This window comes from Triticum dicoccoides, chromosome 4A, assembly GCF_002162155.2.
Source record: "Triticum dicoccoides isolate Atlit2015 ecotype Zavitan chromosome 4A, WEW_v2.0, whole genome shotgun sequence".
In the NCBI taxonomy this organism is placed as follows: Eukaryota; Viridiplantae; Streptophyta; class Magnoliopsida; order Poales; family Poaceae; genus Triticum; species Triticum dicoccoides.
This window is the reverse complement of record NC_041386.1, coordinates 137,354,009-137,378,935: the sequence shown is the minus strand read 5'-3', so window position 1 is coordinate 137,378,935 and position 24,927 is coordinate 137,354,009. Positions and strand designations below refer to the sequence as shown.

General features: G+C 47.2%; 1 protein-coding gene across 2 annotated transcripts; it reads left to right on the top strand.

Annotated features, from left to right (window-relative positions):
- Positions 1-10,011: 10,011 nt before the first annotated feature.
- On the top strand, positions 10,012-21,718 carry LOC119285415 (ubiquitin-activating enzyme E1 3-like). Of its 2 annotated transcripts, none has more exons than XM_037564685.1 (7): positions 10,012-10,214; positions 10,341-10,624; positions 17,079-17,245; positions 17,805-18,599; positions 18,681-19,549; positions 19,740-20,172; positions 20,831-21,718. In XM_037564685.1, the coding sequence occupies exons 2-7, from the start codon at positions 10,354-10,356 to the stop codon at positions 21,425-21,427; spliced, it is 3,132 nt and encodes a 1,043-aa protein (XP_037420582.1). In that variant the 5' UTR covers positions 10,012-10,214; positions 10,341-10,353; the 3' UTR covers positions 21,428-21,718. The 2 variants fall into 2 exon arrangements, with proteins under 2 accessions (XP_037420582.1, XP_037420581.1); XM_037564684.1 differs by having other exon boundaries at positions 10,057-10,214; positions 17,028-17,245.
- The last annotated feature ends 3,209 nt before the right edge of the window (positions 21,719-24,927 follow it).

Genomic DNA, 24,927 nt, shown 5'->3' with positions numbered 1-24,927 from the left:
GCATACGCAAAATTATAGGTCTAATCATTTCAGCAAAGCGCTCAAAATCCTCATCATCCTTTTTCTTGGATGGTTTGGGAGGAAAGGGCATGAGTTTCTGAACCCAAGGATCTCTTTCTTTACCGTGTTTCCTAACAACAAAATCTTTCTTATCATAACGTTGATTCTTTGATTGTGGGTTATCAAGATCAACAACAGGTTCAATTTCTATATCATTATCATTACTAGGTTGAGCATCATTATTATTAGCATTATCACTAGTTTTAGGTTCATTACCAGATTGAGTTTCAGCATTAGAAACAGAAATATCATTTGGATTCTCAGGTGTTTCAACAATAGGATCACTAGAAGCATGCAAAGTCCTATCATTTCTCTTTTTCTTCTTTTTAGCAGAACCAGGTGCATCTAAATTATTTCTCTGAGAATCTTGCTCAATTCTTTTAGGATGGCCTTCAGGATACAAAGGTTCCTGAGTCATTCTACCAGTTCTAGTAGCCACTCTAACATCATTATCATTATTCTTACTGTTCAATTCATTGAGCAAATCATTTTGAGCTTTAAGTACTTGTTCTACTTGAGTGGTAACCATAGAAGCATGTTTACTAATAAGTTTAAGTTCACCTTTAACATTAGCCATATAATCACCCAAGTGTCCAAGCATATTTGAATTGTATTTCAATTGTCTACCAAAATAAGCATTAAAATCTTCTTGCTTAGCCATAAATTTATCAAACTCATCTAAGCATGGGCTAGCAATTTTACTAAATGGGATTACAACTTCATCATATCTATAGAGAGAATTTACCTTTACTACCTGTGTCGGGTTATCAAGACCATGAGTTTCTTCAATAGGTAATGGATTAAGTGTTGGAAATATGCCCTAGAGGCAATAATAAATTAGTTATTATTGTATATATTTCATTGTTCATGATAATCGTTTATTATCCATGCTAGAATTGTATTGATAGGAAACTCAGATAAATGTGTGGATACATAGACAACACCATGTCCCTAGTAAGCCTCTAGTTGACTAGCTCGTTGATCAATAGATGGTTACGGTTTCCTGACCATGGACATTGGATGTCGTTGATAACGGGATCACATCATTAGGAGAATGATGTGATGGACAAGACCCAATCCTAAGCCTAGCACAAAGATCATATAGTTCGTATGCTAAAGCTTTTCTAATGTCAAGTATCATTTCCTTAGACCATGAGATTGTGCAACTCCCGGATACCGTAGGAATGCTTTGGGTGTACCAAACGTCACAACGTAACTGAGTGGCTATAAAGGTTCACTACAGGTATCTCCGAAAGTGTCTGTTGGGTTGGCACGAATCGAGACTGGGATTTGTCACTCCATGTAAATGGAGAGGTATCTCTAGGCCCACTCGGTAGGACATCATCATAATGTGCACAATATGATCAAGGAGTTGATCACGGGATGATGTGTTACGGAATGAGTAAAGAGACCTGTCAGTAACGAGATTGAACAAGGTATCGGGATACCGACGATCGAATCTCGGGCAAGTATCGTACCGCTGGACAAAGGGAATTGAATACAGGATTGATTGAATCCTCGACATCGTGGTTCATCCGATGAGATCATCGTGGAGCATGTGGGAGCCAACATGGGTATCCAGATCCCGCTATTGGTTATTGACCGGAGAATTGTCTCGGCCATGTCTGCATGACTCCCGAGCCCGTAGGGTCTACACACTTAAGGTTCGATGACGCTAGGGTTATAGGGAAAGTATGTACGCGGTTACCGAATGTTGTTCGGAGTCCCGGATGAGATCCCGGACGTCACGAGGAGTTCCGGAATGGTCCGGAGGTAAAGACTGATATATAGGAAGTATGGTTTTGGCCACCGAAAGTGTTCCTGGCATCACCGGTATTGTACCGGGACCACCGGAGGGGTCCGGGGGTCCACCGGGAGGGGCCACCAGCCCTGGAGGCACACATGGGCCAAGTGTGAGAAGGGACCAGCCCCTAAGTGGGCTGGGGCGCCTCCCCACCAAGGCCCATGCGCCTAAGGGGAAAAGGGGGGCAAACCCTAAGGGCAGATGGGCCCTAAGGCCCATGCCTGGTGCGCCTCCCTCTCCCCCCACTTGGCCGCCACCCCAGATGGGGATTGGGGCTGCCGCCACCCCTAGGGTGGAAACCCTAGGTGGGGGCGCAGCCCTTCCTCTCCCCCTATATATAGTGGAGGCAAAAGGGGCAGCCCAACCGATGAAGTCCTTCCCCTGTTGGCGCAGCCTACCCCTCTTTCTCCTCGTCTCTCGTAGTGCTTGGTGAAGCCCTGCTGGAGTCCCGCGCTCCTCCACCACCACCACGCCGTCGTGCTGCTGCTGGATGGAGTTTTCCCCAACCTCTCCTTCTCCCCTTGCTGGATCAAGGCGTAGGAGACGTCACCGGGCTGTACATGTGTTGAACGCGGAGGTGCCGTCCGTTCGGCACTAGGATCATCGGTGACTTGGATCATGACGAGTACGACTCCATCAACCCCGTTCACTTGAACGCTTCCGCTTAGCGATCTACAAGGGTATGTATATGCACTCTCCTTCCCCTCGTTGTTAGATTACTCCATAGATTGATCTTGGTGATGCGTAGAAAATTTTAAATTTCTGCTACGATCCCCAACATTAAGATTATATGTTTCTTCAACAGGCGGTAAATTAAGACCATGTATTTCTTCAATAGGAGGTAAATTCTTAACATCTTCAGCTTTAATACCCTTTTCTTTCATAGATTTCTTTGCCTCTTGCATATCTTCAGGACTGAGAAATAGAATACCCCTCTTCTTCGGAGTTGGTTTAGGAATAGGCTCAGGAATTGGCTCCGGAGGTGTCCAATTATTTTCATTTGTCAACATATTATTCAATAGAATTTTAGCTTCATCCAGTGTTCTTTCCCTGAAAACAGAACCAGCACAACTATCCAGGTAATCTCTGGAGGCATCAGTTAGTCCATTATAAAAGATATCAAGTATTTCATATTTCTTAAGAGGATGATCAGGCAAAGCATTAAGTAATTGGAGAAGTCTCCCCCAAGCTTGTGGGAGACTCTCTTCTTCAAGTTGCGCAAAATTATATATATCCCTTAAAGCAGCTTGTTTCTTATGAGCAGGGAAATATTTAGCAGAGAAGTAATAAATCATATCCTGGGGACTACGCACACAACCAGGATCAAGAGAATTAAACCATATCTTAGCATCACCCTTTAATGAGAACGGAAATATTTTAAGGATATAAAAGTAGCGAGTTCTCTCATCTTTAGTGAACAGGGTAGCTATATCATTCAGTTTAGTAAGATGTGCCACAACAGTTTCAGATTCATAGCCATGAAAAGGATCAGATTCAACCAAAGTAATTATATCAGGATCAATAGAGAATTCATAATCCTTATCAGTAACAAAGATAGGTGAAGTAGCAAAAGCAAGGTCATATTTCATTCTATCATTTAGGGATTGCTTACTCCATTTAGCTAATATTTTTCTAAGTTCAGTTCTATTTCTGCAAGCTAAAATGGCTAAAGAAGCATCTTGATCAAAAACATAACCCTTAGGAATAGCAAGTGGTTCTTCATCGTCACTTTCATCAGTATAATCAGATTCAATATTTTCAATTTCTCTAGCCCTAGCAAGTTGTTCATCAAGAAAATCACTAAGTGGCATAGTACTATCAGGCATAGAGGTAGTTTTATCATAAGTATCATGCATAGCAGAAGTGGCATCATCAATAACATGCGACATATCAGAACGAATAGCAGAAGCAGGTGTAGGTGTCGTAAGCTTACTCAAAACAGAAGGTGAATCAAGTGCAAAGTTAGATGGCAGTTCCTTACCTCCCCTCGTAGTTGAGGGATAGATCTTGGTTTTTGGATCTCTCAAGTTCTTCATAATGATAAGCAGATATATATCCCAAGTGACTCAAAGAATAGAGCTATGCTCCCCGGCAACGGCGCCAGAAAATGGTTTTGATAACCCACAAGTATAGGGGATCGCAATAGTTTTCGAGGGTAGAGTATTCAACCCAAATTTATTGATTCGGCACAAGGGGAGCCAAAGAATATTCTCAAGTATTAGCAGCTGAGTTGTCAATTCAACACACCTGGAAACTTAATATCTGCAGCAAAGTATTTAGTAGCAAAGTAATATGATAGTAGTGGTAACGGTAACAAAAGGTAACAGTAGTGAAAGTAATGTTTTTGGTATTTTGTAGTGATGATAGCAATAGCAACGGAGAAGTAAATAAACGGAGAACAATATATGGAAAGCTCGTCAATGGATCGGTGATGGAGAATTATGCCGGATGCGGTTCATCATGTAACAGTCATAACCTAGGGTGACACAGAACTAGCTCTAGTTCATTGATATATGTAGGCATGTATTCCGAATATAGTCATACGTGCTTATGGAAAAGAACTTGTATGGCACCTTTTGTCCTACCCTCCCGTGGCAGCGGGGTCCTTACGGAAACTAAGGGATATTAAGGTCTCCTTTTAATAGAGAACTGGAACGAAGCATTAACACATAGTGAATACATGAACTCCTCAAACTACGGTCATCACCGGTAAGTATCCCGATTATTGTCACTTCGGGGTTAACGGATCATAACACATAATAGGTGACTATAGACTTGCAAGATAGGATCAAGAACACTCATATATTGATGAAAACATAATAGGTTCAGATCTGAAATCATGGCACTCGGACCCTAGTGACAAGCATTAAGCATAGCAAAGTCATAGCAACATCAATCTCATAACATAGTGGACACTAGGGATCAAACCCTAACAAAACTAATTCGATTACATGATAGATCCCATCCAAGCCATCACCGTCCAGCAAGCCTATGATGGAATTAATCACGCACGACGGTGAGCACCATGAAATTGGTGATGGAGCATGGTTGATGATGACGATGTCGATAGATTCCCCTCTCCGGAGCCCCGAACGGACTCCAGATCAGCCCTCCCGAGAGGTTTTAGGGCTTGGCGGCGGCTCCGTATCGTAAAACGCGATGATTTCTTCTCTCTGATTTTTTTCTCATCGAAACTCAATATATGGAGGTGGAGTTGGATTCGGAGAGGCAACATGGGGCCCACAAGGTAGGGGGCGCGCCCCCACCCTCATGGCAAGACGGTGGGCCCCCTGGCCTTCATATTTGGCAGGTATTTTTCTTATTTTCTGAAAAGTGTCTCCGTGAAGTTTCAGGTCATTCCGAGAACGTTTGCTCCTGCACGTAAATAACACCATGGTAGTTCTGCTGAAAACAGCGTCAGTCCAGGTTAGTTCCATTCAAATCATGCAAGTTAGAGTCCAAAACAAGGGCAAAAGTATTTGAAAAAGTAGATACATTAGAGACGTATCAACATGATGCACAACCAAGTATGATGCATGTCCGGTTTAATGAGGCATGTCATTGCAAAGTGCAACAAGCAATACTACAAATTAAGTGGAGCTCAATATGCAACGAGTTGCATATTGACGAAACACCACCTTCATTAATTTAGTTCTCTCCCGTTTATGTACACATCAATATTAAATGTTATTAAACATGAAAAGGGGTGAAGCATAATAAACTACCTATCTAGGCAAGTTTAAATGAGGCCGGAACAACAAGCAACAATTCCGGAAATCCCCATATGTCATTTAGCAATTTTTAAAGCAAACAACAATTTTTTAAACATTTAAATGTTATTATCATGATGCGGATGACATGTGCAAGTTTTATGCAATTTTTGTTAAAAGTTGACATGAACATTATGAAGCAGTTGCCACCGTGGTGGAAAGAAAGGGTGCCACGGCGACGATAATGAAAACGATACCACGACAACATTCCGGTTCCAGTAACTCGATTGAGATGCCGATGCAAAAGAGAAGTGTGCGGATGCGTGCAAAAGAAGGTGGGGTGATCCCGGTTACCGGGTTCCCATGGGTGGACGGCAAGGCAACGAGGAGGAACGTGGAAGCGACATTTTCTGACACGGTGCAAACACGAGCATCTCATGCATCGCAAACATTCGTTCTCGGAAGGTCATCTCGGCAGTTATACCTTTGAAGCGTGCATTCGGGGTGGTTTGGGTCAAGCGGTGTAGTCGTTCACGGTCGTCGTGGGAAGTAGTGATACTCGGCGATGGTAGTGGGAGTAGTTGTTCACGACGACAACAGTTGTACATGGCAATCGTGGACGAACTTGGAGGGTCATCGGTAGTCGTTCACGGGTCTTCAGCGATGGTTGTGGTACATGTTCTGTAGATGTTCGGGCGGCGGTAGTGGTACACGTTTCGAAGGTGAACTTAACGAATTCGAATCCCTTCGGGGTTGTCGTGGTACTTGGGGTCTTCGGACCCGCCGGTCTCGTTCTTGCGATGTTAGTTGAACTTGACATATCCGAGGGCTCCGGATGTCGTGGTACTTGACGAATCCGCGTAGTCGTACACGTTCAAGAAGAAACTCATGCTACATCATGGAACTTGGCGCATCCAAAGGGTACTTGACGATCAACGGACGTCGTGGTACTGGTCGGTCCAGGTCTTGGCGTATCCGTGCGTAGAGCTACTTGGCGGATCCGTGGTGCTTGCGGTCTTGGTCACACTTAAAGAGGCACTTAGTGACTCCGTTCGGGAAGGAAGCAATGGATTGATGCTAGCAAGTGGTGGAACTCCACGTACAGACTAGGAGCCGTGGAGGAGCTGTTCAAGGTAGCGGCCTGGGTGGTGATTGACGAGGCCACCGATGGTCACTTGGTCGTGCAACACGGGCTCGGGAGGTGCACAGGGAAGCCGGAGCAGGCAATAAAGGATGTCGTGGGCCCTCGAGCGGAGGCGGGGCTTCTCCTGCTGGTTTCTGGCGACGAGCGGCGCGGGAACGAGGACGAGGCAGGAGGAGGAGGCGCGAGCGGGAGGAAGCGCTGATGCGGACCGGCCGGCGGAGGCAAACTTGGCGCGTGCTCCGGCGAGGGCGGCGCTGCTCTGGGCATGGATGGATGGGTGGATCAATGGAGGCCTGAGGCATCGACGCGGGCAGAGCTCGGAGAGGCCACGACGAGGTGGCTGTAGATGTCGAAGCAGGGGAGGTAGGCCGGCAGGCTGCGGTGCGCGGTGGCCTCTGGTGGGCTGAGGGGAGCAGGGCGGCCTGGCTGGCCAGCCCAGTGGAGAGGGAGGCTGCTGGGCTCTCCACTCCCTCTCTCGTCTCTTCTTTAATTCCAAAACAAAGAAATAGGAAGAAAGAAAAGAGAAAAGAAAATGGTAGAGAAGGAACTTGGGCACTGGGATTATTTTTTGAAGTGTCCAAAAGTGTTTGGATTTTTGGAGGAACCTCGGTAAATGGGAAGAGAATTTTTGGCAAGGTTTTGAAGTCAAGCTTGAACTAGAAACGACATGGGGAATATGCAAGTGTGTTTATGGGTGATTCCGAAAAATGGAATATTTTATAATAGCTCCCTAAATATCGGAAGGGTATGTTTTAAAGAGAAACCACCATGTGGGTTTCCTCAATTTAAATGGATTAGAAATCCATGCAATTTATTTAAGTGAGTTTTAGTTAGCTATGAGAAAATGATGGCATGATGACATGGCGCAATGCAAAATATGCAAAGAGAAATGCAGCAAGCAAAACAAATCACATAACAAATCTCAGAAACCGTGGAAGGCATCTGAAGCTCCGGTCTTGGGGCGTTACAGATAATATATGCACACAACTTACAAATGTGATCAATAACACAAATATATTCATGAAAATATAGAGGGTTCAGATCTGCAATCACAACACTCGGGCCCTAGTGACAAACATTAAACATAGCAAAACCATAACAACATCAATCTACCCCCTTCATTTCTAAATATAAGACTTTTTAGAGATTTCAATGCGGATATAAACATGTTTTTGAGGCTATATTCACTCATTTCGTTTCATATGTAGTCCATATTGGAATCTCTAAAAAAGATTGTATTTAGGAACGAAGGCAGTAGAACATAGTGGATACTAGGGATCAAACCCTAACAAATTTGACAACGATTTTATGAAAAATCTCATCCAGTCCCATCTACCTCCATATGCCTACAGAAGATTACTCACATATGCATGTGAGCATCATGAAATGGTTGATCGATAGGGGTTGGTGATGGCGACGACGACAAATCTCTCCCCCCGAGCTAGAAACATACTCCAGACCAGTGCTCCAGACGAAGAACAGGAGGTGACGACGACTTCGTATCCTAAAATGTGATGGTAATTTTCATTAATTTTTCTAGGATATACGGGAATTTATAGCGCAATCAAGTCAAGGTGGTGGCCAAGGACCCCACACAGCCACGTGGTGTGGTCTAGGGGTGGTCGCACCACCAGCTTGTGCGGCGCCCTAATGGCCCCCTCTTCTACTTCTGCGCTCCATAATTCATTATTCATTAAAAAATAATTCTTCAAAACCCCTCGTCCAATTCCCATCAATTTTATTTCGGCACAAAAGCAACACCATTATAGTCCTGTTGTGAACATTGTCAGTCCGGATTAGTTCCATTCATATCATGCAAATTAAAGGCCAAAATAAGAGTAAAAATGTTTGGAAAAGTAGATACATTGAAGACGCATTAGTCAGTCGCCACCGAGCAAAAGAAGCCGATGGCCGAGCACCACGATAAGCTTATCATGTCATCATTGAATAATCTTTCTAGCGATTCATGACCCCACAACATCAGTCCATCATCGATCGGTTAATTTAGGTTAGGTCTTCTATTGGTTAATTACATTAATGTGTATACATTTTCTATTTTGATAAACATTGTATTAAATAATCACATTTTCTAATATATTAGTATTGGAAAAGACTATGTATGATATTTTTATTAATGTTGTTATTTTTTTGTGTACATATGAAGCAGTTTTAGTATACATTTACTCTTTTAGCAACGATATTTTATATATTTTCAAAATGTTGTGGGAAATAACTCATATTCAAAGTTATACGCTTAAGTGAGCACATGCTTTGACCATATTAGTTCTTTAGCTATAAATTGTTTGTAAATTAGGGCCCCATTTTGTATATCGCACCAGGGCCCAAATTTAGGAAGATGATCCTAGTGCTCTTATTGCAAGTTTACCATCTCCAAGCTTCCTATTAGAAAAGAAGAATTGGGGGATTTTCAATCATTTGATTTTTCTAAATACAGAGTTTTTTAAACTAGCACTATTATTATGATTTCAATACATTTTCTACAAATTAGTACATTTTTACTAGGAAACAACTCTATAAATTTTAACGCAACTAAAACAATGCATGTGCGTTGCAACATGATATAAATATTCTAGTACATTAGCTTATGATTTACCTATCGATAATAATGCGATTGTGTAAATAAATGTTCATCAAATTCTTCCCGTGAATTACCTTATATTTTAATTAATAGTTTGATAAGTAGATTAAAGTGAAATTGATTCAGAAGGTAAGTAAATTAAGGTGATTGATTATCATATACATGAAAGGTTGGACGAAAGAGTGGTGGGAAGAAATGTGAAATGGAACCTTATGTTCTTTTTAAGAAGACTAGAACAATGCCCGTGCGTTGCAACGGAATTTAAATATTCTACTACGTTAGCTTGTGATTTACCTGTCAATAATAATGCGATTGTGTAAATAAATGTTCATCAAATTTTGACCTAATTATCTTATATTTTGATTAGAAGTTTGATAAATAAATTAAAGTGAAATTGGTTTAGAAGATAAGTAAATTAAGGTGATTGATTATCATATACATAAAAAAGGTTGAACAAAGGGGTGGTGAAAAGAATGGTGAAATGAAAACTTTAGGTTCTTTTTAAGTACAAGAAAGTAGAGATAAGAAGATAAGACAAGGAATGCAAAGAAACAATGAATTAGCTTTAATCAATGCTTTCAGTTCGCCATCCAGTCGAACCAAGCGCGACCCATCCGGCCTGGCCTGCCTTATCAGGCTTGTCCATCCCAAAAACCAACGGCCAAGATTCCTCGCAGCCCTCCGCCCTCCCCACCCCAAGCCTCTCTACCGCGCCGCATCGGCGACTCAATCCAACGCCACCACCTTGCGCCTTGCCTTGCCGCAAAACCCCAGTCTATATATACGCCATTCCACCGGCTTCGCCCCCAAGCCGAAGGTAACCTCACAAGCGACACGCCGTCCTCGAGGCCGCGGGCGCCGCGCGAACCCTAGCCGCCACTCCGATCGCCCGCACCGGTAAGGTCCCCCCACCGCCGACTCGGATCGGCTCCGATGCTTCGATCCGTGCTCCCCGATCGCCATTTCTGGGGTTTTAGGGTGCGGGTTTTGGCGTCTGATTTGGTTATATGTCGCGCGATGCAGGGGGCTGCGCTATATGCTTCCGACGAAGAGAGCGGACGGCGCTGAGGACAGCGGCGACGCGGCGGCGAAGAAGGCACGGGTAGGGGAATCGGCGGCGGAGGCGGGGTCAGAGGCCATGGTTGCCGGGGAGCCGGTCGGCGGGGGAAGTAACGGGAACGGGGTGGCGGAGATCGATGAGGACCTTCACAGCAGGCAGCTCGCCGTGTACGGGAGGGAGACGATGCGGCTGCTCTTTGCGTCCAACGTGCTCGTCTCCGGCTTGAACGGGCTTGGGGCTGAGACCGGTGCGTGCCTCCTTCAATATGTGATTCAGTGCTTTATTTAGGAGTACATTGATATCTAATGTTGGCGCTGGCGGCGTTACTGTCGCGTTCTGTTTTGCTGCTCTTAAGTATTTGTTGAATCTGTGATTACTTGCTTAGTTGCTGGATTGAGAAACATGGATCTGCGATTACTTCAATTTATCCCGTATATGTGCAGACAGGGCTGAGTTGCTGGATAGAGAAATACATTTTGTATAGTTATCTGATTATCTGATGTCTTATATTTGTTCAAACAGAGTGAACCCTTAAATTACTGACATATACTGCTATGATCATCAGATTGTTTGCTGCATCCTCAGTTTGTTGTGTTACATAGAGAAATGCAAATCAAATGTGTCCCTTTTCTGCTTGTTATGCAGATTGAATTATACTTTTCTGTCTAGAATTCCCAAGGCATGTCTTTATTGTAATACAAAAAGGCTGATTACTTCTATTCACTATGAATTGTTGATTGTTTTGTGATCCTACTTCATGTTTACATTGGTAGCTTTTGTAATTGCCACTAGAAATAGGCGAGAAAATGGTACAGACAGTTGATAGAATTACTGGTTTTGCAAACTGTGATAAGCGCTGAACTGCTTGTTGCCTTAGTGAAACTGTTTAATGTAATAGTCTATGGAGCTGCAGTTACTAGTTCTGACTTATTGACGGACTGACATTATGGAAATCAGATTTGGGTGTTAGAATGATCTAGCCCGACATGTATTTTTGTGGCACTTTAGGCATGGATCTCTTGCAAGTCCTTTTTAGAGGGGAGTGAGCACCCAGTGATTCTGAGGAATCAAACCTGAGTTGTCCGAGGGGCACACGCTGCATGTAGCAACCAATCTGAGTACCCTGGTTTGATAGGCGGTAGTTGCACAAGCAGATGAGCCTCCTGGAAAAGGGAACACACAATCTGATGAGCCTCCTGGAAAAGGAAAATCTAGTTATTATATTGAGTTGGTAAAATTAGTGGATTGTTATTCTGTTCTTTTACTCCTGTTCAGCCCAGGAACACGAGCTATGTAGCTAGCATTTTCATGTCTTATTGGGCAAGTAATATGGTTATAAATGAGCAATTATTTTCCTTACTTCTCCTGCTCAGCCCAGGAACCTGAGTTATTTAGCATTTTCATGTCTCATTGGGCAAAGTAATATGGTCATTCCTGAGCAATTATCTTCCCTTTTCCCGTTTGCCAGTGCACACATCCTAATGCATGGTTTGCTTATTGTTATTTGTATGGTATTGTCATACTGTCATGTGGGGCACGTCCTACAGGCGTGGGCCACGCGGCCAGGAGCAGCAGCCGTCGGCCGCATCAGGCGAGGCGTAGGTTGGGCAGGAGTCCTGGTCCTGATACATTAGTTCCTAGAATAAAAGACTAGTTTGTTACGTATAGGTTTCTAGTTTGTTAGCAGCCCATGGGGCCTTTATATATCGTATAATCAGCACCCTTTGAGGGAAAGCAATAAAGTTATTATCTCCTACCTCTTCCTCCGTCTCCTATCCTCTCCTCCCGCACCATTGAGCAGCCAGGCAAAAACCCTAGCGCTCCTATCCACCGAGACTACGAACTACGTAGTCGAGGCCCCGCTGTCTTGGGCACTGAGGCCCTTGACAACTTGGTATCAGGTTCCAGCCGCTCCTCGGCCTCCTCCACGCTGCACCCGCCGCCCCGCCCACCTCCATCGCCGCCATCCGCCGCCGCCTCGGTTTCTTCCGCCATGTCGGAACCCACCACCGCTGATTTGGCCAAGATGATCGAAGCCCTGACTGCAACCGTGACATCCCTGCAGTCGTCCGTGGCAGCCCTCCAGAAGGAGAAGTCGGCCTCCTCGTCAGCCGCCGATATCAGCCACGACGGACAGCACCACAACGATCGGCCCCCGCGGTTTCAGAAGATGGACTTCCCCAAGTTCGACGGCAAGTCCGACCCGCTCGCTTTCCTCAACAGATGCGAGTCCTTCTTCCATCAACAACGGATCGCCGAGGAGGAGAAAGTCTGGATGGCGTCATACAACCTCGAGGGTTCTGCCCAGCTGTGGTACATGCAGGTCCAGCGTGACGAGGGCACTCCGCCGTGGCGCCGCTTTTCCGAGCTGCTCAACCTCCGCTTCGGGCCTCCTCTGCGCGCGAACCCGCTGGGCGAACTGATGGCGTGCAAGCGCACGACGTCCGTCGTCGACTTCCAGGAGCGGTTTGAGGCGCTCCTTCCCCGGGCAGGCTCCTTGTCGGAAACGCAGAAAGTTCAGATCTTCACCGCAGGCCTCCAGCCACCCCTTAGCCTCGACGTGGAAATCCATAACCCGCAGTCCCTCGCCGTCGCCATGAGCCTCGCCCGCAAATTGGAGCTGCGCGACCAGTGCACGCTTTCCGCCGCGCCACCGGTGCGTTTTCCGCAGAAGGGCATTCTGCCGACGCCAGGACCACGCCTCGCGCCCCCCGCACCGGCCCCACCAGCCGCACCCCAGCATGGCCACAGTCTGCCGGACGGGCGCCCAATCAAACGTCTCTCCCAGACAGAGATGGAGGAACGCCGTCGCCTGGGCCTATGCTTCAACTGTAACGAGAAGTTTGGCAGGGGCCACAACCGCGTGTGCCAGCGCATCTTTCTCCTCGACTTAGCGCCGGACGACGACGACGACGACGCGGCCTCCGCTACTGATGATGCATCGCGGGCCGACCCTCAGATCTCGCTCCACGCAATCTCCGGGGTGCGCACGAGCGAAACCATGCAGATGCATATTACTCTCGGGGGTGTCTCCCTCCTCGCCCTGATCGACTCAGGCTCCACCCACAACTTCATCGCCGAGGAGGCGGCCGCTCGTGCTACGCTGCCATCCCCCACCACCGAGAAGATGCGCGTCACGGTGGCCAACGGCGAGCGCGTTCCGTGCCAGGGCGCGTACCGCGTCGTGCCCTTCCGCATCGGCCAAGAGGAGTTCTCGGAGGATTTCCTCGCCTTGCCGCTCGCGGGCTACGACATCGTCCTGGGCACGCAGTGGCTGGCGACGCTCGGACCGATCCTGTGGGATTTCCGCGCCCTCTCCATGACATTCTGGCGGAGGGGCCATCGGGTGTGCTGGCGCGGCATTGCAGGACCGGACGGGCCAGCCCTGAAATCATGCAGCGGCCGCGACTTCCTCGACGCCATCATCACCGAGTTCGACGGCATCTTCGTCGAACCCTCCGGCGTGCCACCGCCCCGCAGCCGCGACCACGGCATCACCCTGCTGCCCGGTTCCGCCCCGGTGGCCGTCCGTCCGTATCGCTACACGGCCGCGCACAAGGACGAGCTGGAGCGTCAGTGCGCCGCCATGCTCGCTCAGGGCATCATCCGAGCGAGTTGTTCCGCATTCTCGTCCCCGGTACTGCTGGTCCGCAAGGCCGACGGGTCCTGGCGCTTCTGCATCGACTACCGCGCCCTAAACGCCATTACTGTCAAGAATGCGTTTCCGATCCCGGTGGTGGACGAACTCCTCGACGAGCTCCGGCACGCTCGTTTCTTCACCAAGCTCGACTTGCGCTCCGGCTACCACCAGGTGCGGATGCGTGCGGAGGACATCCCGAAGACCGCCTTCCGTACTCATGACGGCCTCTACGAGTTCCTGGTGATGCCGTTCGGCCTCTGCAACGCGCCGGCAACGTTCCAGGCCCTCATGAACGATCTGCTGCGGCCGTACCTGCGCCGTTTTGTTCTCGTCTTCTTTGACGACATCCTCATTTTCAGCGAGACATGGGCTGACCATCTCCGACATGTGCGCACCGTCTTCACCGTCCTGCACCAGCACCGGCTCTTCGTCAAGCGATCCAAATGCGCATTCGCCGTCGAGTCGATCTCATACCTGGGTCACACCATCTCCGCTGCAGGAGTGGCCATGGATCTGGAAAAGGTGCAGGCAGTGGCCGAATGGCCGCAACCACGCTCGGCGCGCGTGGTTCGGGGTTTTCTCGGCCTTGCGGGGTACTACCGCAAGTTTGTCAAGGAGTTTGGCGTGGTTGCCGCGCCACTAACGGCCCTCCTTCGCAAGGATGGTTTCTCCTGGTCGCCGGAGGCGGCAGCAGCTTTTCACGCCCTCAAGACGACAGTCACCACGGCTCCCGTCCTCGCGTTACCGGATTTCACGCGGCCGTTCATCGTCGAGTGTGACGCCTCGACATACGGCTTCGGGGCCGTCCTTCTTCAGGACCAACACCCGGTGGCTTTCTTTAGCCGGCCAGCCGCGCCACGTCACCGTTCCCTGGCAGCATATGAACGGGAACTCATCGGCCTGGTGCTCGCGATTCGTCACTGGAGACCGTACCTCTGGGGGCGCCAATTTGCGGTAAAACCGGATCACTACAGTCTCAAATTTCTACTTGACCAGCGTTTGGCAACCATCCCGCAGCATCATTGGGTCGGCAAACTACTGGGGTTCGACTTTACCGTGGAGTACAAGGCCGGTAGTACAAACACGGTGGCGGATGCCCTTTCCCGCCGCGACACGGAGGAGACGTCGATCATGGCGATCTCGGGTCCTCGCTTCGACTTCATCGATCGCCTCCGGCAAGCGACGTCCACAGATCCGGCGCTCGTCACGCTGCGTGAGGATATCACGGCGGGTACGCGGCAGCAGTCGTGGGCTCTCTCCGACGGCCTCGTCACTTTCAATGGCCGCCTCTACATTCCGCCGTCGCCCCCGCTACTCCAGGAGATTCTCAGTGTCGTGCACGATGATGGGCATGAAGGCGTCCTGCGCACCTTGCATCGTCTCCGCCGCGACTTCCACGCACCTAACCTTCGCAAGACGGTGCAAGAGTACATCCGCACTTGCAGTACTTGCCAGAGGTACAAGTCCGAGCACTTGCACCCCGCTGGGCTGTTGCTGCCGCTGCCGGTGCCCACGGGCGTGTGGACTGACGTCGGCATCGACTTCGTGGAAGCGCTCCCTCGCGTGGGCGGGAAGTCTGTCATCCTCACCGTGGTGGATCGCTTCAGCAAGTATTGCCACTTTGTGGCGCTGGCCCACCCGTACACGGCAGAATCAGTGGCGCAGGTGTTCTTCGCTGAGATTGTTCGTCTCCATGGCGTGCCGCAGTCCATGGTCTCTGACCGCGACCCCGTCTTCACCTCGGCTTTTTGGCGGGAGCTCATGCGCCTCACCGGGACAAAGCTGCACATGACGTCAGCGTTTCATCCACAGTCGGATGGCCAAACGGAGGCTGCTAACAAGATCATTGTGATGTACCTACGTTGTCTCACCGGGGATCGTCCCAGGCAGTGGCTCCGGTGGCTTCCCTGGGCCGAGTACATCTACAACACCGCCTACCAGACAGCGACCCAAGAAACTCCGTTCAAGCTTGTGTATGGTCGTGACCCTCCCACTATTCGCTCTTACGAGCCGGGCGACACGAGGGTAGCCGCAGTGGCCAGGAGCATGGCGGAGCGCGACGAGCTTCTCGAGGACGTCCGCTATCGTCTACAACAGGCACAGGCGGTCTACAAGTCCTACTACGACAGACGCCATCGGGACATTCGGCATGACGTGGGCGATTGGGTCTGGCTTCGCCTTCGCCAGCGCGCCGCGTCCTCTCTCAACTTGCCAACCAGGGGCAAGCTGAAGCCACGCTTCCATGGGCCGTACCGCATTTCAGAGGTCGTCAACGACGTGGCTTACCGCCTTGAGCTTCCGGCACGCTCGCGCCTCCATGACGTGTTCCACGTGGGCCTCCTCAAGAAGTTCTTCGGCACGCCTCCAACTGCACCGCCGGGTTTGCCTCCGATCCACAACGGAGCGGCTGTTCCAGAACCGGAGCGCGTGACTCGTGCGCGCCTAGCACGCGGCGTTCGCCAGCTACTCGTCCACTGGAAGGGTGAAGCAGCATCATCAGCTACATGGGAGGATCTTGACAGTTTCGTCGAGCGCTACCCCGCTTTTCAGCTCGAGGACGAGCTGCTCGTCGAGGGGGGGAGAGATGTCATGTGGGGCACGTCCTACAGGCGTGGGCCACGCGGCCAGGAGCAGCAGCCGTCGGCCGCATCAGGCGAGGCGTAGGTTGGGCAGGAGTCCTGGTCCTGATACATTAGTTCCTAGAATAAAAGACTAGTTTGTTACGTATAGGTTTCTAGTTTGTTAGCAGCCCATGGGGCCTTTATATATCGTATAATCAGCACCCTTTGAGGGAAAGCAATAAAGTTATTATCTCCTACCTCTTCCTCCGTCTCCTATCCTCTCCTCCCGCACCATTGAGCAGCCAGGCAAAAACCCTAGCGCTCCTATCCACCGAGACTACGAACTACGTAGTCGAGGCCCCGCTGTCTTGGGCACTGAGGCCCTTGACACATACTCCTATGCGTGTGGATTACATGATTTTTATAACTAATATATTTCTTCTATACAGCAAAGAATCTTGCTCTGGCGGGTGTTAAATCTGTCACCCTACATGATGTAGGAAATGTGGATATGTGGGACCTATCTGGCAATTTCTTTCTATCTGAGGATGATATTGGGAAGAACAGGGCTGCTGCTTGTGTTGAAAAGCTGCAAGAACTTAACAATGCTGTTCTTGTATCTGCTGTAACGGAAGAACTGACTACTGAACACCTTTCTAAGTTCCAGGTCTGTTAACTGTATTCTGTGTTAAATTTTGTTAGTACCATTCTTGTTCAATAGTAGTGACCATCGAGGTTAATAAAATAACTTTACTTATTTGAACTGTGCCTGAAATCAAGTGGATGGTATTATGTGTTTAAGCTAATTTCTGTTTTGGATGGTAATAAGTAAATCCGTGCGGACCTTATCCTGCATTTGATGTCAATATACTGATGAGTTCCTCCTAATAGTGCCAAACTATTTTTCTTTCATAATACCCAGTAGAACTCCCTTTTTTTAGCTGAGAACTCATTTGTTTCACTGCATGTGTCATAGCTGATATATGGATGATCTATATATGCAGTGTACTTACTTGATCTCGTCAAGTGACCTGCATGTCAGCTGTCCAGTTAGTAAGCTTGTGTGACTGAAGCTAATGTGAATAAGTAAAGCTACATAGTTGGTCATCATCATGCACTAATTAGTTGATAACATTTGCTGATTTTTTTGTTGCGGCGTGTTTGTGTTTTATTATGAAACATGTATTCCTTCCTGCGTATATGCTGATCGTACCTCTTATTTGCAGGCTGTTGTTTTCACCAACTTAAGTCTAGACAAGGCAGTTGAATTTAATGATTGCTGTTGTAGCCACCAGCCTCCAATTCCATTCATCAAAACAGAAGTCTGTGGTCTTTTTGGTAGCGTGTTTTGTGACTTTGGGCCTGAGTTTACTGTTCTTGATGTTGATGGTGAAGATCCCCACACTGGTATAATTGCATCCATCAGCAATGACAATCCTGCAATGGTTTCCTGCGTTGATGATGAGCGCCTTGAATTCCAAGATGGTGATCTTGTTGTTTTCACGGAGGTCAGTGGGATGACAGAACTGAATGATGGCAAGCCCAGGAAGATAGTAGATGCAAGGCCATTTTCATTTTGCATTGAGGAGGATACACGTAACTTTGGCATTTATGCAAAAGGTGGGATTGTTACACAGGTGAAAGAACCAATGATCTTAGAGTTCAAGAGTCTGAGAGAATGTATAAAAGAACCTGGGAATTTCCTTTTGAGTGATTTCTCAAAATACCAGCGTCCTCCGCTGCTTCACTTCGCATTTCTAGCCTTGGATAATTTCAGAAAAAAGTTTGGGCGCTTCCCTGTTGCTGGTTGTGACCAGGATGCTCGAAAATTTGTGGAGTTTACTGCTTCTATTAATGAGGCTGCAATTGATTACAAGATGGATGAACTTGATGAGAAGCTGCTGCAACATTTTGCAAGTGGTTCTAGAGCTGTTCTGAACCCAATGGCTGCAATGTTTGGTGGTATTGTTGGTCAAGAAGTTGTGAAGGCTTGTTCTGGGAAATTTCATCCGCAGTACCAGGTCTGTGTCATGAACTGTAAAATATTCACGTTTATGACGTTCTGTTGGTTTTTGTCTGATTTTTCTTTTCTTTTTTGCCAGTTCTTCTATTTTGACTCGTTAGAATCTCTGCCAACCTATGCATTGGACCCTAAAGACTTGAAGCCATTGAATAGCCGCTACGATGCTCAGATTTCTGTTTTTGGTTCTAAGCTTCAGAAGAAGATGCGGGACTCTAATATTTTTGTTGTGGGATCTGGTGCTCTTGGATGTGAATTCTTGAAGAACTTTGCTTTAATGGGGGTTTCTTGTGGCCGTAAAGGGAAGCTAACTATAACAGATGATGATGTCATTGAGAAAAGCAACTTGAGCCGGCAATTCCTGTTTCGTGATTGGAACATTGGACAGGCAAAATCTACAGTAGCCGCTACAGCTGCTAGTGCTATCAACTCCAGCCTCCATATTGATGCTCTTCAGAATCGTGCCTGTCCAGAGACTGAACATGTTTTCAATGATGCATTCTGGGAGGGCCTTGATGCTGTCATCAATGCACTTGATAATGTCAATGCTAGGATGTACATGGACATGCGATGCCTGTACTTCCAGAAACCACTCTTGGAATCTGGAACGCTGGGTCCGAAATGTAATACACAGATGGTGATTCCTCACCTTACTGAAAACTATGGAGCTTCACGTGATCCTCCTGAGAAACAGGCACCAATGTGCACAGTTCATTCCTTTCCACACAATATTGACCATTGTCTAACATGGGCTCGCTCAGAGTTTGAGGGTCTGCTAGAAAAAACTCCAAATGAAGTGAACTCATTTATGTCTAATCCTGCTGAATATGCTGCTGCTATGAGAAAGGCAGGTGATGCTCAAGCCAGGGAATTGTTGGAGCGTGTACGTGAATGCCTTGACAAGGAGCGATGTTATAAATTTGAAGACTGCATAGCCTGGGCAAGACTGAAGTATGATATATGTCTTCTACATGCCCCCCTTTTTTTAATACAACAATTTGTTATTGGCTTTCTTCCACTTTCTTTTCGTCTTCTGCTATTTGAAGTTAAAACTGTTTCATTTTGATTATATTGCCATCAAATAGGACAGTATTTTTTGTGCTCCAGATGCCATGTCATAACATCTGGTTTCTTTTGCCAGGTTTGAAGATTACTTCTCTAATCGTGTGAAGCAGCTAACATTCACATTTCCTGAAGATGCTGCCACTAGCACTGGTGCTCCTTTCTGGTCTGCCCCTAAGCGTTTCCCTCACCCGGTGCAATTCTCAGCTGTTGATTCATCTCACATTCAATTTATACTGGCTGCTTCCATATTGAGAGCCGTGTCTTTCGGGATCCCCATACCGGACTGGGCAAAGAACATGGGTAATCTGGCTGATATAGTAAGTAAGGTTGCAGTGCCTGAATTTGAGCCAAAGAGTGGGGTTAAGATTGAAACAGATGAGAAGGCCACTAACCTCTCCAGTGCCTCAGTTGACGACGCTGCTGTTATCGAAGACCTTTTAACCAAGTTGGAAGCATGTGCCAAGAAACTACCTTCAGGATTCCAAATGAAGCCTATTCAGTTTGAGAAGGTTAGCCTCTTTTTAACTACTTCTGATTCTGATGTGTTAGAATAAGACTGTTTTTTCCCTTGCCCTGGTTGTTTAAGAACATCCTTACTCGTTTCACACTAGAAAACAAACACACATCACTAATGCACATAGGTGCATATTTGGTAAGCAGAAACATCAACAGGGATTATGTAATTCAGTCACATTTCTTTCTGTTATGCATTGAGTTACAGAACTTAGTTGCTAGTATCTGTCTTCTCCCTTGTTGCTAGTAGCAATATATTCTCCACTTCTGCCCAGATACATTGAGGATAAGTAACTTCACAGTTCGTGTTTTCTGTATGCACCTCTCCACTTATCCTTCCATGTTGGTCTATATTCTATTTGTGTGCGCTTCTGTTTTATGTGCTGGTACCGTAAAGATGTTTTCAATACTGTGACTGCCTGTGTCAAATAGCTGTAGTTGACTATATTCTTAATAACTTACTTCCTTATTTCTGGCATGAGGCATGAGGCATGAGGCATGAGGCATGCAATTATAACTTATGGGCATTTGTTTAATTTCAGTTGTCAAAATATCTTCTGACGTACCACTGTAAAAGGACAGAAATAATCAAATATTTAAGGCTATGCCCTTTCTTCACTAGTTCTGGTTACACACCACATGTTTCTTTTGCAGGATGATGATACAAATTTCCACATGGACTTGATTGCTGGTCTTGCTAATATGCGTGCGAGAAACTATGGTATTCAAGAGGTTGACAAGCTGAAGGCGAAGTTCATTGCAGGAAGAATCATTCCAGCTATTGCAACTACGACAGCCATGGCCACAGGCCTTGTGTGCCTTGAGCTGTACAAGGTTCTGGCAGGTGACCACCCAGTTGAAGACTACCGCAATACGTTTGCCAACCTGGCACTACCAATGTTCTCCATGGCTGAACCTGTACCGCCCAAGGAGATGAAGCATCAAGACCTGAGATGGACAGTGTGGGACCGATGGTCTATCAAGGGCAACATTACTGTCGCAGAACTCCTGAAGTGGTTAAGCGACAAGGGCCTGACTGCTTACAGCGTCTCCTGTGGCACATCCTTGCTGTACAACACCATGTTCCCGAGGCACAGGGATCGACTGAAGAGGAAGATGGTGGATGTCGCCCAGGAGGTGGCTAAGGTAGATGTTCCAGCATACAGGAAGCATTTTGATGTTGTTGTGGCTTGCGAGGATGACGACGGGAACGACATTGATATTCCTCTTATCTCCATTTACTTCCGATAGGCAGGCGCTGTCACTCTATTGTGAGGATAGATGACGAGTGTGCAAAGAATTCCCGTGGAGAGATGTTTGAAACATTCCTAAACTCTTCTTAGTCGGCTTGGTTTTTTTATGCATTGGTAGCCTAGTGATCGCTGATGGTGTTAGCGTCCATCTCCCTAGCGTTTTGTGTGGGTCGTTCCGCTATGTTTGTTGCATGCCAACTATTTGCAGGTGTGCGATGCTGTCTGATGATGTTTTAATGAATGGATCATAACCTCAGGGTAACATTGGGTTGATGTTTTGGGATGGTTACATGCATATGGTAGTTCAGTTGTCCTTTACCTCATCATCAGTTTCACTTGCATAGTTTTCTAAATAAAAAGAAAGCTTGCTAGTTATCCCATTATGCATTTGTCCTCGCAACTCTTTAACCTTTAGTTGAGGTGTCATATGTCGTTGTGCATAGATAGGTTAGGGTACATTGGTCAGCTGGCAGTTCTAGTTTTGCTACAACCTTTGCGTGTTTAGAGCATCTCTAACCGAACTCCCAAACAGTTAGGATAAATTATACCCCTCGGCCTGAAAGTGAGGTCAATTCTCCTGAATATACTCCCTCCGGTCCTTTTTACTCTGCATATTAGAATTCTCCGAAGTCAAACTTCACAAAGTTTGACCGTATTTATATGAAAAAATATCAACATTTGTCATGCTAAAGTTATATAATATGAAACTTTAAGTCATAACACATATAATGGTATTGATTTTAGATTGTGAATGTTGACACTTTTTTCTACAAAGTTGGTCAAACTTTACGAGGCTTGACTTTAGTCAAATTTTATATGCGAACTAAAAAGAACCGGAGGGAGTACTTGCCTGGCGCCTCGTGAAGTAAAAGTTTTGCCCCCTATCCCTTGTTAGAGCGGCCACCATCGATGCCCCCGATTCCAGCTGTAATGGAGAGGCAAGACCCTTTCGCCACCCCGCCAACCACTGCCGCTGGCGCGACCCCATCGGAAATGACCCTTGCTCCACTGCCACCAAGGAAGAGGTTGGGCACCAGAAACCTTCTTCGGGCCATGACATAGCCAACCAGTGCCAGCAGCAAGGTCGCTCGTCTCCGGCGACGGTTGGTCACCCTCCCGCTGCTCCGGTCGCAGGCAAGCGAGCAAGGAAACCGACTGCGGTGCTCGCCGAGGAGGTGGTGAAGAAGAGGAAGAAAGAAGGCGGCTCCGGTGCCTCCTCACCTGTCGTCTTGTACCCCGTCTCCAATCATCCCTACACCCATTCTTCCGGCCGTGGCACTCATCACCAAGGGATGTGGCCGCCAAGTGGTCGATGAAATGCCATCAAGGTAATTTTTTTGCACTTTCCATTTCGGCCAGTGCATTGTTTGGTGATTGCTTGCGGTCGTAGGGTGATGAGATTGTTGTTGTTGTCCTAGTGTGGAGATGAATGCTGTTGAATTCTTGTCGCCTTTAGAGGAGTAATGTATGCTTTGGCTTGAAGATCTCAATTATGACTCGGTGTTCGATTAACAACAAGAGCGCGAGGAGAATTATGAGCCGCAGTGGAGGAGGAGGCCGAAGAGGTTGATGATCCCATGGAGACACAATCATTCGTGAAAGCACCATCAAGATCAAGGGCTCACAATTATTGCCAAGATGGAGATATTGCTTTGTGTCATGCATCGGTTGGATGGATCAATTAAAGGACCGGTTTTGGGGTAGAATTGTCGAGTATTACAACAACATCGTGGAAGTAACATAAAGCCGCACCCAAGGTTCTCTTGGACACCGTTAGGGTACCATCCAAGAACAATGTGTAATAAACCAAAGAAAATTAAGGATCGAAACCAAAGGAGGGGATGAGAGATCGGAGCTCTGGTGTAGCGCCCAAGATGCGATACTATCCCAATCACGTGATGAATTCATGATTGGGGCACAACCGCATTTCGAGCGCGTAGCAAGGTGGATATCATTACAACAGACCATGCACTGAATAGATGAGGATACAAGATAAAGGCTTACACTCGCCACAAGCTACAACATGAGTACAAGCAATCATCATACAGAAGAGTAGGATCCGACTACGGATGAAAACAAACAAAAAATAAGAACGACATCCACCCTATTAATCCCAGGCTCCCAACCCGGAACCTATCCCTTGATCGAAGAAGAAGCAGAAGAACTCCAAAACAAGCAAGCATCGCTCTCATGTCAGATCATCGCATTACCTGTATCTGCAACTGTTGTTGTAGTAATCTGTGAGCCACAAGGACTCAGCAATCCCATTACCATGGGTATCAAGACTAGCAAAGCTTAATGGGTATGGAATGGATAAGTGGAGAGGTTGCAGCAGCACTAAGCATTGTATGGGGGCTAACTTACGAGTACAAGAGTAAGATGAGAAACTACGCAAACGGTCGAAACTAGTAATGATCAAGAAGTGATCCTGAACTACTTACGAGTCAAACATAACCTCACCATGTTCTCTTCTCGAACTCACTCAAAAAGAGACGATCACGGTTAGGCACGCGGTTGGTGTATTTTATTTCTGATCTGGTGTCAAGTTCTCTACAACCAGATATTAAAAATTTCCATCTGCCACATAACCGCAGCACGGCTCTCGAAAGTTTAAACCCTGTAGGGGTGTCCCAACTTAGCCCATGATAAGCTCTCATGATCCGCAGAGACAATCCTCCATATCGGGACACCCCGAGTAACCTCGGAATCCCGGTGCACAAGCTCTTCGAAGAAAGGAAAACTATCCCAAGGAGATCTCCTGGTGAGTCAGATCTGTGTCCAGAGCCACGCACTCTCTATCTGCGGACTCATCCGTCCATGCTAAGTGGATGATAGCCAAAAGACCTCGAGTTGCCTCGAGGCGGCACCGCCGACTGCTAGGTAGGTGGACCAACACTCATGAGGAGCACTGGCCCGGGAGTTGATTAAGAGACCTCGGGTGCTAGCTGGTCCCTATGCAAGTTTTAGTTGTTATTAGGCAAATGGTAAAACCAAGGTTGGGTCTCCTCAGGAAAGCTTTACTTTAGACGAAGAAACAAGGGGGGGCCATAAACCCTGACCGTGTTAGGAACGCAAAATTCAAGGAACATAACACCGGTATGACGAAAACTAGGGCAGCAAGAGTGGAACAAAACACCAAGCAAAATGCTAAGCCTTCCACCCTTTACCAAGTATATAGATGCATTAATTAAATAAGAGATATTGTGATATCCCAAGATATCCATGTGCCAACATGGAACAACCTTGTGATAGCCTGGCTTAATAGGGATGATAGACTACTCATATCAATAAGGAATTCCTTCTTTTCCGAAAGCCCATTCAGGCAGAACTCCAAAGTTAAGCGTGCTCAGCTTGGAGTATTTTAAGGATGGGTGTCCGACAGGGAAGTTTCTCCCGGGTGCGCACGAGTGAGGACAAAGTGCGCATAAAAGACTAGTATCGATCTATGGGGCAGTCTAGATCCCGCCAGGAATAACGACCACCGGCGGGTGTGTCTGA